This window comes from Carassius auratus, unplaced genomic scaffold, assembly GCF_003368295.1.
Source record: "Carassius auratus strain Wakin unplaced genomic scaffold, ASM336829v1 scaf_tig00015876, whole genome shotgun sequence".
NCBI classification, from domain to species: Eukaryota; Metazoa; Chordata; class Actinopteri; order Cypriniformes; family Cyprinidae; genus Carassius; species Carassius auratus.
In genome coordinates, this window is record NW_020524628.1 from 135,578 (window position 1) to 155,343 (window position 19,766).

Below are 19,766 nucleotides of genomic sequence, written 5' to 3' on the forward strand. Positions count from 1 at the left end.
ATGTGCTGGCCGGCGTTGCATCTTGATTACTTGCCCCAAATTTGAAATTCTCCGTATTTTAATTGTCAATAATTGTTCTAGTGGTGTTAATGTTGAAAGCTGTTCAGTGAAAGAGTTGGTTGGTTGGTTATCTTGCTTCTGACTCTGGCACTAGGAATGATTTACAACCTCCTGTTGCCTTTCTGAGGAATTCGGCTCATGTTTCAACCACAGTCCTGATCGACTCTTTAATTTGTCTGGTTGGGGTCTGATACGCTACACTATCTATCTATCTATGTACATATGCATTAATGTTTTTAGTGTCCCCTTCAGAATTTCAAAGCAAATTACACAACACACACAAACTAAATACCCAAGCAAAATGTTTATTTATCATAATACAAATCGTGTTTATGTTCAGAACTTCCTCTTGTCAGATAATCTTTAATGCCTGCTGATGATAAACATGAGAATTGTGAACTTTCAGACTCCCAGACTTTCACATAAAAAGATACAGATCAATTAAAATATTTGTGATTAAATAAATTCCCTTTTTATCCCTTTTCCCCCCTTTGTCTGCAGTGCTTTAAAAGGCTGCATAATATTATTCAAAATGATTTAAATGTGTTCATACCCACTGCAATGTAATCAGTACAATACACATGAATTATTTAGAGAAATAGAGTTCTTTGGTCAGCATGGACACAATGCATGGGATCTGTTTCATGCCATCAAACCCTGGCAGATTGGAGGAGGATTTAAATTCCAGCGCCACCTTGTGGTTAACACGTGTCATGATCTGCATGATCTCCAGTTGCTTGCCATATTTTGACAGCATCTCACACAGCGAGAAGATGAACCAGGAACCATTACCAACATTCCTCCAGGAGTAATAACCTGAGGACAGACAGAAAACAAGACAGTTAGGGCATTTGCATCTGCGCATTTTCTTATTTGGATCTCAAGAAATAAGATTAGTAACCTGGTGGAGTGGAGTAGGCATAAAGAAAATCTGCCTCAACAGGAATCTTCTGTGTGTTCTCTTCACTTACACTGTCGGCCTCAATGCCACCATCTAGATCTGAGCCTCTGCAAGCCTGGAGGCACACAGGACAAACACACTCAAACATCTGTGTAAACTATACATTTAAACACCTTGTCAAATCAAAATGGGCTGTTAAAACTTTTATTATTAATTTCTGTTCATCATTAGAGTGAGTGTTCTGTCCACTGCAGTTTGCAGTTCATATAAGAGCTATTCATCTCAAAACAGTGAAAGCGGTTTATGCTGTACAATTTGCATTTCTGCATGTTAGTGAACAAAACTCTATTGGCTACTTCAATAAAAGGACAGAGCCCTTCAATACATCCATTTTTGAACAGGAAATGCAAGAATTGTTCGTTTTTAAAGGAATAGTGCACACAAAAATGAACATTTCCTTGAAAATTACTTTCCCTCAGGCCATCAGAGATGTAGATGAGTTGCTCAGCAATGGGTCCTCTGCAGTGAATGGGTGCCGTCAGAATGAGCGTCCGAACAGCTGATAAAAACATCACAATATTCCACAAGTAATAAACACATCTCCAGTTCATCAAGTCAACATCTTGTGGATTATTATGATGTTTTTATCAGCTATTAGGACTCTCATTCTGACGGCACCCATTCACTGCAGAGGAATCATTGCTCAGCAAGTGGTGTAATTGCTAAGCAAAATCTGTTCGGATGAAGAAACAATCTCATAATGGGTGGCCTGAGGTTGAGTACATTTTCAGCAAATGTAAATTTTTGGGGTGAACTGTTCCTTTATTTTAAATAATTTTATTGATATGTAAAATTTTTAAATATCTTTTAATAGATAAGAAACAATATATTTAGTTTTTATTGTAATTGTAAAATATCTTTGCCAAGCGGAGTTTTTTTTTTTTTTTACTAAAACTAAAACCAAAAAAATCACTCAAGATATCTGAAACTTAAAAATAAATGTCAAGTAAATAAAATAAAAAATTAAACACCTAAACTTATTTTTATTTCAGCTAGCTGCAAAGACAACATTTCTCATTTTCAATGAATATAATGTACTATAAGTAATAAATTAACTAAGATCAAATTAAAATATTATAAATAATAATAATAATGTCAAAAGCACACATCAGAAGCATTAAAACTTTAACTAACATTAAAATAAAAGCATAAATTATATAAAAAAAATATATTTCAAAATATTAACGACTTTAATAGTAATGGTAATACAATAAATAAAAAAATAAATAAACCATACTCTTCTATATAACTCTTACTCTTCAGCTCACCTGAATGAAGAAAAGCTTGGGTTTCCCCACCAGTGATCTGCAGCGGTCTCCTCTGAAGAGCGTAAACAGTTGCTTCAGCTCAATGCAGCCGTCTGTACCATATATGTTTCCATCATCTCCATGACTCAGCAGCACACACACAAACATGGCCGACTTACTGTGATCTTCCCGAGACACTGAGGATGGAACAATTCATGGATTTATGACTGATTGATTCAATTATTATAACCAATCACTTTTTAGACTCAGGCAGCAATTTGCAAAAAAAAAAAAATACAATAATACTTGGTAACACTTTATTTTAGGGTCTCCTAACTAGTTCCTTATTAGCATGCATATTACTAGAATATTAGCCATTTATTTATTCTAACTAAGCATATATGAATGCCTTATTCTACATCCCTAATCCTACCCAATACCTAAACTTAACAACTACCTTACTAACTATTAATAAGCAGCAAATTAGAAATTTATTGAGGGAAAAGTGGTAGTTATTAATAGTGAATAAGTGTTCCCTATTCTAAAGTGTTACTGAATACCTTTAGTTAACAGATCTCTCATCTGTGAGACTGTCTGGTCATTGGTAATTTTGATTTTGAAGCCTAGATTTGTGAAGGTCTCCATCGCATTCTTTGCATCCTGGTCTGTCCCATTACGAACCCCCATTCCTGTTCAAAAAATAAATACATTTGAGAACATTAGTACTAACTTGTTTAACCCGTCTGTGTTAGTTCCGGCTCTTACCTGTTTTTTTATGGAAATTCTTGTTGTTGATGATGACACATTGTCCCATACTGGGGTAGTTCATGTTGTATTGAAAATCATCTGAACGTGGTTTGGCATCCGTCTGATCGCCTCCGGCATCCGTCTGATCACCTCCGGCATCTTTGAGACACGGATCCCTGTGCAAACCAAGAGACTTCTATGATGCATTCATAATTAATCTGGAAATGATTTCCAGTCACTTTGGGAAGTGGTAATTAAAAAAGAAGTAAGTTATCATTTACTTTCATTAACCTGAGGTTTCATTAACCTCACAATGTTCAAACACCCAAAAATGTACATTCTATCATCCTGTATGTGTCCAGTACGTGTGAGACAAAATCTGTATTTGAGGATCTTTATGTGACCCAAATTTAAGTCATGATTTAAAGCAAAACTTGAATGTATCCTAACTTAATAGCCAGATTCATAGGGTTCACAAAAGTTACTTTCATTAACTTCACAATGTGATGATTTTGACCAGTGATTCCTTTAACAACAATGGGTTGCTCTAATTTTGACTTTAAAGGAACAGTTCACCCACAAATGAATATTTGCTGAAAATATACTGACCCTCAGGCCATGTAAGATGTAGATGAGTTTGTTTCTTCATTAGATTTGGAGAAATGTAGCATTACATAGCTTGTTCACCAATGGATCCTCTGCAGTGAATGGGTGCCGTCAAGCAACTATTATTTTTTTACAAACACAGTTGTTTGCTTCAGAATTCATACATCTATATACTGAAGCCGTGTGGATTATTTGTCGATTACTGTGATGTTTTTATCAGCTGTCTGGACTCTCATTCTGACGGCACCCATTCACTGTAGAGCATCCATTGGTGAGCAGCTAATGAAATGCTACATTCCTCCAAATCTCTTCCGATGAAGAAACAAACTTATTTATGTTTCAGAAAAGTTTCAGTGTTGGGTGACCTATTCCTTTAAAGCCAAACCTACGTATTATATGTCTGGTCCTTGTAGTTTAAAGTTCTGTAGTTAATTAACTTTCATTAGCATCACACATACTCTTTGGCATTCACTTGTCTGGCGTCCACAGAGTCCGACATGGTCACTAAAGGGAAACAAAAGAAACAGATCTACTGATAAATAATGCTTCAACATTTCCATACGTTATAGAATGTATGTTAGATTGACACAGTCTCTTGTAATTACAAAAAATATAACATTGGGAAATTATGTCATTTTTATTTGAACTACTGTTGAGTTACTGTTTTTTCTCATGTTGCATCATAGTATGACATTATGCTTAATTTCCATGATTTTCACAATCACAATCTCATACACACACACACACACACACACACACACTCACACACAAACACACTGATGTTACTACAACTATTCTTAAAAATGACTCATACAGTAGGGGGAATTCTGGTAATCTGGAACACCTCAATGCCAGTGTGTTTATTTCCTGTTCTAACTAAATTTAGTCAACAGGATTTTACTATAATTTTATCATAGATGTCATGTTACTGAAATCACGTGACTTCATGGGGGTGATTCCACAGAAAGGGGCGGGGCACTTTTTCAATCAAGGAGCTCCCCTGAAAATTGCATGACAAGGTCAGTGACAGGATTCTGACTAGATTCATGTTAAGGACATAAATCCGTCATAAATAATACAATGTTCCTAATTGTTGTAAAATTATGTTTGTGATCTATTCAAGCAACAAAATATTTATAAATGTGGGACAGCATGCTTTGGGTAAGCTGGGACAGTCTTCAAATGGAGGAAATATGTATTTAGGGACTGTATAAGTTTAATGATAATATATGCTATAATTAGAAATGGGTGTACTACTGGAGGTTAAAACATTAGCATAAGTTCACAGTAGCTGGGAGATAGCTAAACCAGCTAGCAAGAGAGATGCTACAGAGATGGAATCTGGGAAACGTATTAAAGGAACAGGCAAAGGTATCAGGATGAAGTACACAGTTAATTTAATTGCCCAAATACCCAGTTAGTTTAGTATATACAATGGGTCAAATCACTGATCAGGTGGGGGATCTGCGCCCAGGCCAGTTGTATACACAGACTCATGCACACCCACCCACACACACACACATGCACGCACACCCACAAAGTTATTAGTCAACTAAAATATGATCAAACATAATGATAAAAAAAAAAAAAAAATGTAAATTTACACTCTTGATGTTGTTTTATCATATGGCCTGACAGTGTGATTGGAAATAGAGGAACATGTCATTTCTGACCATAAGCCTATTGTATTTACAGTTCCCACTAGTTTTAATGGTACTCTCCCTTCCCATGGCTGTTTGCTGGTGGCATTGATTTTTCTACAGTTTTTAAGGAAGTTTTTCATATATCCAACCAGTTTTGCTACAACAGGAATGGTACAAAGTATCTCAATCAGTTTAATACTACCTGCACTAATATTTTAATATCTATAGTTCCTTTGAAAGCCAAAAAATGTCAATTTAAGTCAGAGCCTTGGCTCAAAGATACTCTTTTAAAGACTATTCTTGCTTTACGTCAGATCTGCTGGAGGGCGAAAAGAAAATGGAAAAATTATAAGCTTCAAGTCTCGTATGAGACACTAAGGGATACTTTGTTACAGTATCAGAAAGCAGTGAGAACAGCAAAGTATTTTTCATATCTTATTGAAATGAATTGTCATATTCCTGGAGTACTCTTTAATGCTATAAATTATGTCGTTAACCCCTTTGTTGGTTTGTATCCTACATCCTCTCTGGCTATGTGTGATAAATTTTTGACTTTCTTTGTGGACAAGATAAAGGATAGATCTTTATGATCTTTCCGTCCCTTTTACTTGCACTAGTATTCTGATTCAGTTTGAACCTGTAACTTTACCTTTTTTGCAAGATATCGTAGGCCAGCTTAAACCATCAGGTTCGGCCCTTGATGTTCTTCCCCCTAAGTTTTTAAAGACATTTTTGAGGTGATTGGATCTTATGTTCAAATGATTATGAACAATTGCCTTGTGAATGGGTTTGTACCAGAGGAGACGAAGCATGCCATTTTCCATCCACTTCTTAAAAAGCCCAATTTAGATCCAACAGTTTTGTCAAATTATAGGCCAGTTTCTACACTTCCTTTTATGATTTTTAGAAGAAGAAGGTTTTAGAAAATAACAAAGACAGAAACAGCACTGGTAAAAGTTTTTGACTCTGACTCTGGCAAATCTGTGTGGTGCTAGTGTTGTTGGATCTAAATGCAGCATTTGACACAGTTGACCATAAAGTTCTCATTTCATGACTAGAGTATTGTGTAGGCATTCTGGGAAATGCTCTTAAATGGTTTCAGTCTTATCTTTATAACATACGTTTTTCTGTTAATATTGGAGAACCCGCGACAAGTGCTACTCCTCTTACTTGTGGCATCCCGCAAGGCTCTATCCTTGCTCCGATTTTATTTTCAGTGTATATGCTTCTTCTGGGGTAAATTTTTAAGAAACACAATATTTAATTTAATTGATCTGAAGATTTATCTGCCCCTGGAATCTGATTAGAAGGGCATGGATACTATGTTGGCTTGTCTTGTCTTGCTGACATAAAGGCTTGGATGTCCTTAAATTTTTCTAATCTCAATGAAAACAAAACTGAGATTACAGTTTTTGAATCCTCAGGAGACTTTATCTCCTCTTGTTTAGATTTTGGTCCGCTGTCTCCATTTATCAAACCATAAGTGAAGAATTTGGGAGTGTGTTTTGATAGCTCTGTCAAATTTTACAAACAGTTAAGTTCTGTGGTTAAAACCAGTTTTTTTTTTTTTCATCTCAGAATCCTAGCCAGACTTTGAAAAAGTGATTAATGTCTTCGTCTCAACAAGATTAGACTACTGTAATTCCCTTTATATGGGCATTTTAATTTCCTTGCACTGGCTCCCAGTCCATTTTAGAATTGATTTTAAAGTGCTGCTACTGATCTTTAAGTGTTTGAATGGTCTAAATCCTGGGTATTTGGCTGATTTACTCTCCGTTTACAACCCAGCTAGGTCTCCGAGGTCATCCATTTAGAGACAACTAAATGTTCTGAGGGCTACGTTGAAACTAAGAGGTGATCGTGCCTTTTCTATTGCTGCACCGAAACTCTGGAACAGTTTACCTATGTACATTAGAACTGCTACTACGGTACATGATTTCAAGGGAAAGCTCAAAACAATTTTATTTTAGCATTTAGTTTTTTTTAGTTAGTTCATTTGTGTATTTAGTGATTTTAAATGTGTATAATCTGTATGTTGTTATTGTTTTTATTGAAGGCTTTGATATTTTGTTAAGCACCTTGGTCAACAGTTGTTGTTTTTAATGGTGCTATATGAATAAAGTTGACATTGACATAAATGTAAAATATGAAAATATCCATGGCCTTTAATTAACTCAGTGAAATGTATTAAAGAATACAATGGCACCACAGCCTAAGGAAAAGAGATGGCAACAGAAAGAGTGAGGAAGAGAGAGAGAGGGAAATGAGAGAAATAAGAAGAAGCTAAACCAATGGAATGAGAGAAGAATGAAGTGCGCTATTGCTGAGTACAAAGAGCTAGTGGAGGCAGTTCCCAGAGTTGCCCAAATTTGAATAGAATGGAGAACTTGATTACACTAGTGCGTTTTAAAATGAAAACTACACTGGCATTTCCACTGTGTTTCAGAAATGATCTCAGTTTACACTACACAACCTAAAACGCATGTCACGTCCCCATCCATGAAGGTACAGCCATAGATTTAAATAGGTAGATTCCACTGATCTATATATGAGTATATATATGTTCTATATATATATATATATATATATATATATATATATATATATATAGATGTATATTTCCTATTATTTAGGCAGAGCGAATGTGGGCATCGTTTTCAAAAGTCTAGAAAACATCTTAGGGATTTCAGAAAAGTCTAATGTGTTGATCTTATGTGTTAAATAGATCTAAAAAATAAATACCAACATTTCAAACATTTTCCCAGATTACCTGAATTCACACTGTACTTAAAGATAACTACTGTATTCTGTTAGGAATTACCCCCAAAATACAGCATGTGTTTCAAAAGACACTTCCCCTAAAGCATGGACGTGAGAAAGAATGTGTTTGCTTCTTTCTTATTCTAGATGTTTAATAGCCATAATGAACAAATATCTGGATTTACAAACATCTAACACCTTGATAACTGAAGGCCAGGCCTCTCAGGAGTCAGTTGCTTGAAGATTGCAGTATCATAGTAAGTAGGTCAATCTTTCTTCACTGGGACAAGCCCATGACAGCACATTTTGAAAGAAGACTTGTCAAGGGTTACTCTTCTCTAGCGTTATATTATGAATTTTAGTATAAGACCATCACAGTCACCCCCCCAAAAAATATTTTATGAAGAGTTATTTCCCAGAAATGTTCAAACAAAAACACAGACTCTTATTGATCCTCTTTAGTTTCATTTACAGTCACATCTGACATCTTGTTATCTAAATCCATCTGTCATGAAATACTAAATGCTCAAGCGCCTTAAGAACTAAAGAACTGAAACTTTCGGATCACTAAGAAGGCAAAATAAGCTGATGCAATTAAGTACTCACTCAGTAATGTGAATGAAGTAAATAACTTACAGTTGTGCTGTCAGATGTTTTCCTTCTGAAAGCGAAATAAAAAACTCGTAGATTTGCTGATCAGGAAGGGTGTTGAACTAACGTTACTCGTAGTACGAACCCAAAGGAAGCTCTTTAGAAGGGAGTCAGAATACCTACTATGACCAATTTAAGTCCGTAATGTTTTAATGTCCTCCAACAGCGAAAGTCCACTTATAAATATTAAGCAGGCTCATACGTTGCGTTCACTTCTTATTGTCACGACGCCTTATGAATATTGATAAGCCACTATTCAAAGTTCCTTGAGACTGTGGCTCCACCCACAAGACGAGAAAAACACGAATAAAGACGCTCCCAGTCATGCGGAAACCAATAAATATTAAGCAGGCTCATACGTTGCGTTCACTTCTTATTGTCACGACGCCTTATGAATATTAATAAGCAAGCATTCAAAGTTCCTTGAGACTGTGGTTCCACCCACAAGACGAGAAAAACACGAATAGAGGTCGGGATCGTTGCGTCACGTCGCAATGCATTGTGGGAATCGCGGTACAGAAGTAGATGTACTGTATAGTAGGCATTAGGTAACGTTGGTCATTTGGTCATTAATTTTGATTATTTTTTGGAAAATGGTTCAGTATTGCTGTATTGTGAACTGCTGTAATCGGTTTCATGATCGACAGGGCAAACGCCTCGTGAATCATATTAGTTTTCAACATTTTCCTACTTGGAAAAAAAACACAAGGTGTCTGAAATCACCAGGAGGCGTCAGATGGCTTGGGTCGCCACTGTACGGAGGGAAACCATCACCTTCGATAATATTATAATACATAGTTATGGTGAGACATGTAGTGTATGGTCTCTCTCTCTCTCGCACATACACACACACAAACTCAGACACAAACACATTACGTTTTCTCTAGTTTTTGGCCAGTAAGGGAGTCAGTTTAGTGTCTGTATTTTTTGTTTAAACATTTTCTTTTGACCCAATCCTGAACTTAAATTGCTTTTTGATATTTAAATTTTTTCATTTGCTGAAAATGTACTCAACCTCAGGCCACCCATTATGAGATTGTTTCTTCATCCGAACAGATTTTGCTTAGCAATTACACCACTTGCTGAGCAATGATTCCTCTGCAGTGAACGGGTGCCGTCAGCTATTAGGACTCTCATTCTGACGGCACCCATTCACTGCAGAGGACCCATTGCTGAGCAACTCATCTACATCTCTGATGGCCTGAGGGAAAGTAATTTTCAAGGAAATGTTCATTTTTGTGTGCACTATTCCTTTAAAAACTAAAAATTCCTTGCATTTCACGACGCCTTATGAATATTGATAAGCCACTATTCAAAGTTCCTTGAGACTGTGGCTCCACCCACAAGACGAGAAAAACACGAATAAAGACGCTCCCAGTCATGCGGAAACCAATAAATATTAAGCAGGCTCATACGTTGCGTTCACTTCTTATTGTCACGACGCCTTATGAATATTGATAAGCAAGCATTCAAAGTTCCTTGAGACTGTGGTTCCACCCACAAGACGAGAAAAACACGAATAGAGGTCGGGATCGTTGCGTCACGTCGCAATGCATTGTGGGAATCGCGGTACAGAAGTAGATGTACTGTATAGTAGGCATTAGGTAACGTTGGTCATTTGGTCATTAATTTTGATTATTTTTTGGAAAATGGTTCAGTATTGCTGTATTGTGAACTGCTGTAATCGGTTTCATGATCGACAGGGCAAACGCCTCGTGAATCATATTAGTTTTCAACATTTTCCTACTTGGAAAAAAAACACAAGGTGTCTGAAATCACCAAGAGGCGTCAGATGGCTTGGGTCGCCACTGTACGGAGGGAAACCATCACCTTCGATAATATTATAATACATAGTTATGGTGAGACATGTAGTGTATGGTCTCTCTCTCGCACATACACACACACAAACTCAGACACAAACACATTACGTTTTCTCTAGTTTTTGGCCAGTAAGGGAGTCAGTTTAGTGTCTGTATTTTTTGTTTAAACATTTTCTTTTGACCCAATCCTGAACTTAAATTGCTTTTTGATATTTAAATTTTTTCATTTGCTGAAAATGTACTCAACCTCAGGCCACCCATTATGAGATTGTTTCTTCATCCGAACAGATTTTGCTTAGCAATTACACCACTTGCTGAGCAATGATTCCTCTGCAGTGAATGGGTGCCGTCAGCTATTAGGACTCTCATTCTGACGGCACCCATTCACTGCAGAGGACCCATTGCTGAGCAACTCATCTACATCTCTGATGGCCTGAGGGAAAGTAATTTTCAAGGAAATGTTCATTTTTGTGTGCACTATTCCTTTAAAAACTAAAAATTCCTTGCATTTCACGACGCCTTATGAATATTGATAAGCCACTATTCAAAGTTCCTTGAGACTGTGGCTCCACCCACAAGACGAGAAAAACACGAATAAAGACGCTCCCAGTCATGCGGAAAATGGTTATCGTGTGCGTTCTGTTGAAGTCATTTATTAACTTGTTAATAGCCGTTTAGCAAGTAAACCATGTCATACCAAAAGTATCTAAACGTAGGCGTTCTCTGACAAAGCAGGCTATCAAAAAAGAAGTTATACATATTGTTTAAACTTGAGGATTTATTTAACATCTTAGGCACTTGCTTTGCTTCTACCTAATAACAAATCAAAGACAAAATCTGATATATAGTGTCAAGGTTAATTATAAAACAGGTGATTCTGCGCTCACAACTGCAAAAATGGTTTTCAGTGTCACATGATCCTTGCGACAACTAATTCGGTGTTCAAGAATGAATGCTAGATGTTGAACATTGCTGTTTTAATAGCCCTGGGCGCTTTTCTTGTTTTCTAAGTCTCTAATTTATCGTCGTCAATCTTTGCTCAGCAAATTAACTTACAAAGTAAAATGTTAGTTAATGCCTATTATAATACAAATTTGTGCTTCCTCTTGTCATAGAATCTCTAATGCATGCATCACACACAAAAAAATAAAAAAATAAAAAAATAAATAGGATGAAAAAAATACTAAGATTTTCAAATATTCCTGATCAATATAAATTCCCTTTTTATCCCTTCTTCCCCCTTTGGCTGCAGTCTGCAGTGCTTTAAAAGGCTAAATGATATTATAAAAAAATATTTTAAAGTCTTCGTATCCAACTGCAATTTAATCAGTAAAATTAATTATTTATGGAAGAAATTATTTGACTATGCATAGACACAATGCATGGCATCTGTTCCCTTTCATAGGTCACTTCGATGCTATGGGAACACCCCTCGGTGTGACGAATGTCTGAAGCCCTATACCATCTCGCCAATCCTATTGGCCAAATAGCGCTTGGCACCACCCTTACGCATGCGCACGCATCATATACCTGGGTGCCGCACGCTATTTCGCTCAGATTTCATTCTTTCAGGGAAGCGAATCATCTGTGCCCTAGGAATCATCTCGCGTTCTCCAGCGGTTTTCTATGAGCAGTGCTAACTCCTCTTTGCGGACGCGATGACTTTTCAGAAGTGCAAGGAACCGTGTACCAGGTTCATCATGAAGGGAGACTCACATGACAGGTGTGTAGTATGCGTAGTTTCCTAACCAGTCGTGCACCTGTGTAGCCCCGAAGGCCTTTGTCTTTTTTCCCGGACCTCCACCAAGAGGTTTCGAGGTCCTGGAAACAGCCATACTCGGTGCGTATCACTAACGCTGCGGCTGCGGATGTTGCCACCATTTCTGATATGGTGAACCATGGCTATGCAGCGATGCCTCCGGTGGAAGAGACTCTCGCCGAACACCTCGCGCCTAATTCAGCCGCGGCATGGAAGTCTCGCCCCCTTCTTCCCTCTAAGGCGTGTCGAGTCACGTCCAGCCTCGTTGGGAAATCTTACATGGCTGCTGGCCAGGCGGCTGCTTTGCTCCACTCTATGGCGGTCCTTCAGGCCTTCCAAGCGGAGCTCTTAAAGGAACTTGATGAAGGGGAGGGTATCACACCCGAGGCCGTGAAGGAATTACGGGGAGCAACGGATTTGGCGCTGCGCGCTACCAAACATACTGCTTGAGCAGTGGGCCATTCCATGGCTGGATTAATTACGATTGACCGCCCCCTCTGGCTTAATCTCACCGATATTAAAGAAAAGGACAAATCTTTACTCATGGATGCCCCCGTTTCTAAGGACGGTTTGTTCGGAGAGGCTGTCACTTCGGAGGTGGAAAAATTTAGAGCAGCGAAACAGCAATCAGCCGCTTTCCGCCAGCTGATTCCTCGCAGACATAGGGAGGTTGAATGCTCGCTCAACCTCCTCTCACCACCAACGAATTGCCTCTCGGTAAGAGCCTTCATCTATGATGCCCCCGCGTAAGGATTGGGGCCCTAAGGTTTTTCCACCGACTCACCAACGACAGTGTAAGAGGTTGAACCAGAGCTCGACGGCTAATGCCTCTCGTTCTCGGGCCCAAATAGCAGCTCCTGATGTTCTCGCTGTTTGCCAGGGACTGTGCCCTCCACTAGAGAGCGCTGTTGGACTGCTTTTGCGCATCTAACCCTCTCACTGCAGACCCCATACTCAAACACTGACTGTCTCGCTGTAAACAGCGCCTCGAGCAGCATTGCATCGAGTTGTTATACCAAGCGTTCCCTCAGTCACTCTGCGCAATCCAGCTTTCAGAATTCGAGGGACGATTCAGGGGTCTGGCAAAGATGGGCCGTTTATGACGGCTCACACAGCTGCTGCTTTTTCTCTAGCGGCAGAGCCCGATGTTCATTCTGTTGGACTAATTCCTGCCGTTGCGGCTCCAGGGGACAATTGGCTGGTGATAGCACAATCGCAGACTCAAGCACACTCTTATCGGGATCTTGTGCTGAATCATTTAAAAAAACCTGGGCTTGCGCATTAATTTCCAGAAAAGTGTTTAAATTCCCTCTCAACGGATAACCTTTCTGGGAATAGACAGCGCGATGACAGCGAAGCTATCTCTCCCGCGCGCTCAGTCGATTGCGTCATGCGTGCGTCGCTTCAAAGCGAGTCACACGGTGACAGTGAGCTTGTGCCTCAGACTTTTAGGTCTAATGGCAGCGGCATTCCCCGTAATCCATCTGGGATTACTTCACATGCGCCCTTTTCAGTGGTGGACGAAAATACATAACATTTCACCCCGTTGTCTTCCGCATCGGACGATTTCGGTGACACGGAGGTGTGTGATGTCGATAAAACTGTGGATGTCAACAGAATTTCTTCGAGCCGGAGTTCGGCTGGGGATTTGTGCTTTCCGAGAGACTGTCACAACGGATGCGTCTTTGACCCGTTGGGTAGCTGTTTGTTAAGGACACCCAGCCCACGGAGTGTGGACAGCGTCACATCGCAGTTGGCACATAAACAGGTTAGAATTACTGGCAGTTTTTCTAGCTGTCCAGTATTTCTCGAAACTGCTGATCGGCCGTCATGTGCTGCTCAGGTCAGACAACACAGCGGTTGTGTCATATCTGAATCATCAGGGAGGATTACGCTCTCGCACCCTGTGCAGGCTGGCGAGACATATTCTTCTTTGGTCTCAGAACAAATTTCTGTCGATCCGAGCTGTTCATGTGCCCGGACATTTGAACTTCGGAGCGGATTTGCTATCCAGACAGACTCTGGAGCAGGGGGAATGGAGATTACACACCCAAACGGTGAACCTCTTATGGCAGATTTTTGGAAAAGCGAGAGTGGACTTATTCGCGTCGAACATGACTACACATTGCCCGCTATGGTTCTCCCTATGCCCTACATTGCCCCTGGGCTTGGATGCGTTGGCTCACACAGCCGTGGTTTGCCGACCTGATTGATCTGTTAGTGGGTTCTCCATGGGAGATTCCCCTCAGACAGGATTTATTATCACAAGCACAGGGCATGATTTGGCACCCAAGGCCAGATCTATGGCAATGTCTTAGCCTATGAGGCGCGCGGACTCACTTCGCCCTTAGGAGTTAAAGCTCATTCCACGAGAGCAGTGGCTTCTTCACAAGCTTTTCTCAGTGGATCTTCTATGGATGATATCTGTGCTGCGGCAGGTTGGTCCTCACCGAGCACTTTTATCAAGTCTTACAGTCTGGATGTGAGGATGGCCCCTGGCTCCCGGGTTTTCTCTGCTTGAGCAGATGCTTCCTTGGATCCCAGCTATCAGGTACGTGAGGCGTTATGGTATAGCGTTCCCATAGCAGGTGACGTCACCGCAGCATTGAAAGGACCTATGAAAGGGAACATCTCGGTTACGTATGTAACCATGGTTCCCTGAATAGGGAATGAGATGCTGCGGTCCTGGCCATTCCGTACCTTGATAGCATTCTTCTTCTTCAGTTCATGAAATCTGAGCGAAATAGCATGCGGCACCCAGGTATATGATGTGTGCGCATGCGTAAGGGTGGTGCCAAGCGCTATTTGGCCAATAGGATTGGCGAGATGGTATAGGGCTTCAGACATTCGTCACACCGAGGGGTGTTCCCATAGCAGGTGACGTCACCGCAGCATCTCATTCCCTATTCAGGGAACCATGGTTAGATTAGATTCAATTCAACTTTATTGTCATTATGCAGAGTACAAGTACAGAGCTAATGAAATGCAGTTAGCATCTAACCAGAAGTGCAAGAATATAGTGTTTTATATACATAAAAGTGCAGAGTAAGTAAAGCTATGATGAATGTACAGTGGAGTTGCTATATACAATATTGATCAGAGTATATACAGAATATAAATATGAACGCAATGTAGGGATTGTATGGACATTATGAACAGAGCAATGAAGGATTATATATACATTATGAATAGCAGGAACGTGAGAACAGTGGTAATAAATACAGTTGAATGAGTGTGCAAAAGTATTGTTGACCAATGTATTATATGCAAAATAACAGTAGTGCAATGATTCTTTTGTAGAAATAGTCTACTGTGCTTGTACAGTAACAACTTAGACAGTTTATAGTGTAATGGATTTAACCATGTGCAGTCTGTGCAAAATATGAGTAGTGCAATACATGTATGTAAAGTACTGTGACCAGTGCAGTAAAAGAGCAGGTGCAGGTTAGATTGGTGGTGTGGCGTTCAGGAGTGTCACAGCCTCAGGAAAGAAGCTCTTCCTGAGTCTACTAGTTCGAGAGCGTAGGCTTCTGTAACGCCTGCCGGATGGAAGGAGGGTGAAAAGTTCATGGTTAGGGTGAGAGGCATCTTTGATGATGTTTCTTGCCCTGCCCAGACAGCACTTCTGATAAATGTTCTCGATGGAGGTTAACTGGGTGCCAGTGATCCGTTGAGCAGTTTTCACCACCCGCTGGAGTGCTTTGCGGTCAGATGAGGAGCAATTCCTGTACCACACTGAGATGCAGTTTGTGAGTATGCTCTCTATTGTACATTGGTAGAATTCAGCAAGGATCCTGGGACTGAGGATCTTTTTTGAACTTTTTTAAGGCTCCATAAGAAGTAAAGGCGCTGCTGAGCCTTTTTGACCAGGGTGGAGGTGTTTAGGGACCAGGTGAGGTCATCTGAGATGTGGATGCCAAGGAACTTGAAACTCGACACGTTCCACTACAGCTCCGTTGATGTAGATGGGTGTGTGTGCATGATTCCTAGTCCGCCTGGAGTCCACAATAATCTCCTTTGTCTTCTGGGTGTTTAGTTCCAGGTTGTTGGTGGCACACCACACAGCCAGGTGCTGCACCTCATCCCTGCAGGCTGACTCATCGTGTTGGAGCCATAAAGAGGAACACAGTCATGGGTGAATAGGGAGTACATACGTAACCGAGATGTTTCATGCCATCAAACCCTGTTAGATTGGAGGAGGATTTAAAGTCCAGCGCCACCTTGTGGTTAACACGTGTCATGATCAGCTTGGCATATTTTGACAGCATCTCACACAGCGAGAAGATGAACCAGGAACCATTACCCACGTTCCTCCAGGAGTAATAACCTGAGGACAGAAAGAAAACAAGATGATTCACGTTTAATACGTTTAAGTTTATCAGCATGTTGTCTATTTTGTTTCTCAAGAAAGCTTATGTTAATTACCTGGGGTGTATTCCAGAAAGCAGGGTTAACTTACCGTGAACTAAACCCTGAACCCTGATTAACCCCAAACCTTGCTTACTAGAGGTACGTGGTTCCAAAAACGCGTCCGGGAGTAAGTTCATTCAACTCAGGGTATGTTCATTGTTCCTGCCTGGTTAAGACTAATCGACGAGTCACTATAGAAACGGACGCTAAGAAAAAGTGTGCCAAGCCGTTTCTTTCTTCTTCTTTTGTTCATTAGTTGTTTAGCTGCTTAGTGCATATCGCCACCTAGCGGATGGCTGTGCAATCATTTCCTTTTTTTTCCATTTAATATTTAATCCTTGAGAATGTGAATTATATTGTTTGTTTTATGCCAATTATATATTAAGTCATATCAGAAATGTATTTTGGTTTAGAATTTAGACATTATAGAAAATGCTGCTCCATATGTGAGATATAACATGTAATAAATAAAGTATATCAATAATTTATAGATAACTCTTATATATGCCAATAAAACAAATAATCATATTAGAATAATATATTACCTTATTTATTACTTATATTAGCGCTTCTATATAATATTATTATTATATATATATATATATATAATAGGCTATATTACATTTTGTAATATTATATAATGTTTTGCATCTGTCACACCCACTAAAGGTTCGCTGAAGGGAACTAACCCTGGAACAGAAGCTGCTTCGGAGCAGGTTATGTTCAGAGAGTGAGTTGCTATGAATACTAACATACCCCGAAAGTTACCTCCATTTTTGGAACCGAAATTTGAGGTTATCCTCTTACTTACTCTTAAACATACCCAGGTATGTCACATAACCTGCTTTCTGGAATACCCCCCTGGTGCCTCAACAGGAATCTTTTGAGCCTCTTCAAGCCTGGAGACACACAGGACAAACACACTCAAACATATGTGTAAGAGCAACTCAAGCTACGAATTTAAACACCTTGTCAAATCAAAACTGGCTTTTAAAACATTAATTCTGGTTTTGGAGCAGTCTGTTCATCAGAATGAGTGTTCACTCCAGCCGTTTGAAGTTCATGTGAAGTTTATCCCAAAATTGTGGAAACTAGGTTAGCCTATGATGTACAATTTGCATTATATTAACAAACAGAAAACTTCAAAATAAACCACAAAAACTAAACAGTGGACAATAAACAGTATGTGTATGAGAATGCTTTTTTTCTGTTCAGAGAAATCAAACTTACATGTAATTGTCTCTTAACTTTTTTCTGTTCAGAGAAATCAAACTTACATGTAATTGTCTCTTAACTTAAAAAGCATAGCAACAATACTGATCATTTATGTGTATTTCGTCAACAAAGGATCCTCTGCAGTGAATGGGTGCCATCAGAATGACAGTCCAAACAGCTGTTAGACACATCACGATAATTCACAAATAATCCACATGACTCCAGACCATAAACTTACATCTTGTGAAGTTTAGGATCTTTAGGATATGCTGTAGTCGACTTTCCTTTTACATTTATCAGATTTTACAGTGAGGTTTGACTCTCCCATTGTCAATACAAAATCTCAGCAAAATAAATTGTGTGAAACTCTTGTGAAAATAAATGTTGTGATGTTGCGTAACGTTGCCGAGACAATGCCACAATGAATGCACAAATTAGGGCTCATCAAAACTAAAGGTTTTTTTTATCCTTCTTCTTTTTAGGCAGGCGGTGTATTTCACAAAATTATTGTCTTTACTATATTTTTGATCAAATAAATGTAGCCTTTTTGTGCAAATCAGACTTCCTTCAAAAGCATTTGTTATCTTAATTTTTTCAAACATTGAACTAAAGAAGGAGTCAAAATAGGCACATCCAAAAACTTGACCAGGTGCAAAATCAAAGGGTAAATCAAATAATAGAAAAAATATATGCACACTGTTTGGGGAAGTTGTGGCCGAGTGGTTAGAGAGTTTGACTTCTAATCTTAAAGTTGTGGGTTTGAGTCTCAGACTGGAAATACCATGGTATTTAAATATATATTTAGAAACATGTCGTCCCCTCAGGCACTGCAGCATAAAAATGGCTGCCTGCTGCTCCGTGTGTGTGTGTGTGTGTGTGTTCACTGCTGTGCACTTTTTGATGGGTTAAATGCAGAACTTGAATTCTGAGTATGGGTCACCATACTTGGCTTTATGTCACATTACTTTTATGCTCCCTTTATTAAAAAAGTTATAAAATAGCAACGTTTCGGTCAAAGACCTTCATCGGGCAAACACACATATAAGCAAAAGCAATAGCTCAATAAGTACTGACAGATTCAAACAGAGCGCTAATTGATGAAAGCTGTTTGCAATCAAACTTTTGACTGCCATTGGTTGCACGTACATGTGAATACATCTAGTTGATGAAACACCTTAATTTGGCCACAGTGCAGCAGTATGTACCCTCTCCAATAATAGCACTGTATACTGAATAATAGGGTGGCCAAACAACAAAGTGAACTCATTAGTGACTCTTTGATTTATTGAGGGCGTCTGGAGCATTTGCACACAATTGAAGTCCAACCTCTGACACAGAGAAGTGCAAAGTCATTATTAGAATGGAAAAGGGACTGTTAGAAGCAAGAATAAACACAGGTTTTTCTTTGTTTTTTTTTTTTGCTTCTGCTCATAGAGTTCACTGACAAAGTGTCAGATACGAAATTGTTCATTTTACCAAATTTGAGCCTTTATCAATCACTTTAAAGTTTATTAAGTTAAAGTAGAAATACTGTACCAATAGAGTATTGCAATCCTATGAAAAAAACTGACTTGTAGGTGCTTGCCTTAGCAAACTGCACTTACAAGAAAAACAAGTCCAGATTACAATCAAAAATCTTCGATGGCAGTCAGTCCCAAAGTGTTACTGCATTAAATGCATCGTCTGCCTTGTGAGACTGGAGGAAAAGTGAAGAACAGCCTCCTGAGGCACAGGAATATTTACAAACACAGGAAAATGTACTTTATCATGCATCTGACTTCAACTCTCTAATTTCACGAAAGGCCTCAGTGAGTACTTTATCATCCGGATGTCGTTATGTAACACCCACATTCCAGACTATCACGCAGATGGGCGTGGCTTCAGATC

At 39.2% G+C, this 19,766-nt stretch overlaps 1 protein-coding gene across 2 annotated transcripts; it reads right to left on the reverse strand.

Annotated features, from left to right (window-relative positions):
* Positions 1–344: 344 nt before the first annotated feature.
* On the reverse strand, positions 345–9,015 carry LOC113074954 (caspase-3-like). 2 transcript variants are annotated; one of them, XM_026247661.1, is made up of 8 exons: positions 8,661–9,015; positions 5,914–5,976; positions 4,080–4,125; positions 3,034–3,191; positions 2,829–2,957; positions 2,290–2,465; positions 962–1,076; positions 345–876 (listed from the first exon to the last, which is right to left on the reverse strand). In XM_026247661.1, exons 3-8 carry the CDS (start codon positions 4,118–4,120, stop codon positions 647–649), a joined length of 849 nt encoding a protein of 282 aa, XP_026103446.1. In that variant the 5' UTR covers positions 4,121–4,125; positions 5,914–5,976; positions 8,661–9,015; the 3' UTR covers positions 345–646. The 2 variants fall into 2 exon arrangements, with proteins under 2 accessions (XP_026103446.1, XP_026103445.1); XM_026247660.1 differs by lacking the exon at positions 5,914–5,976 and having other exon boundaries at positions 8,661–9,013.
* Between the last annotated feature and the right edge of the window lie 10,751 nt (positions 9,016–19,766).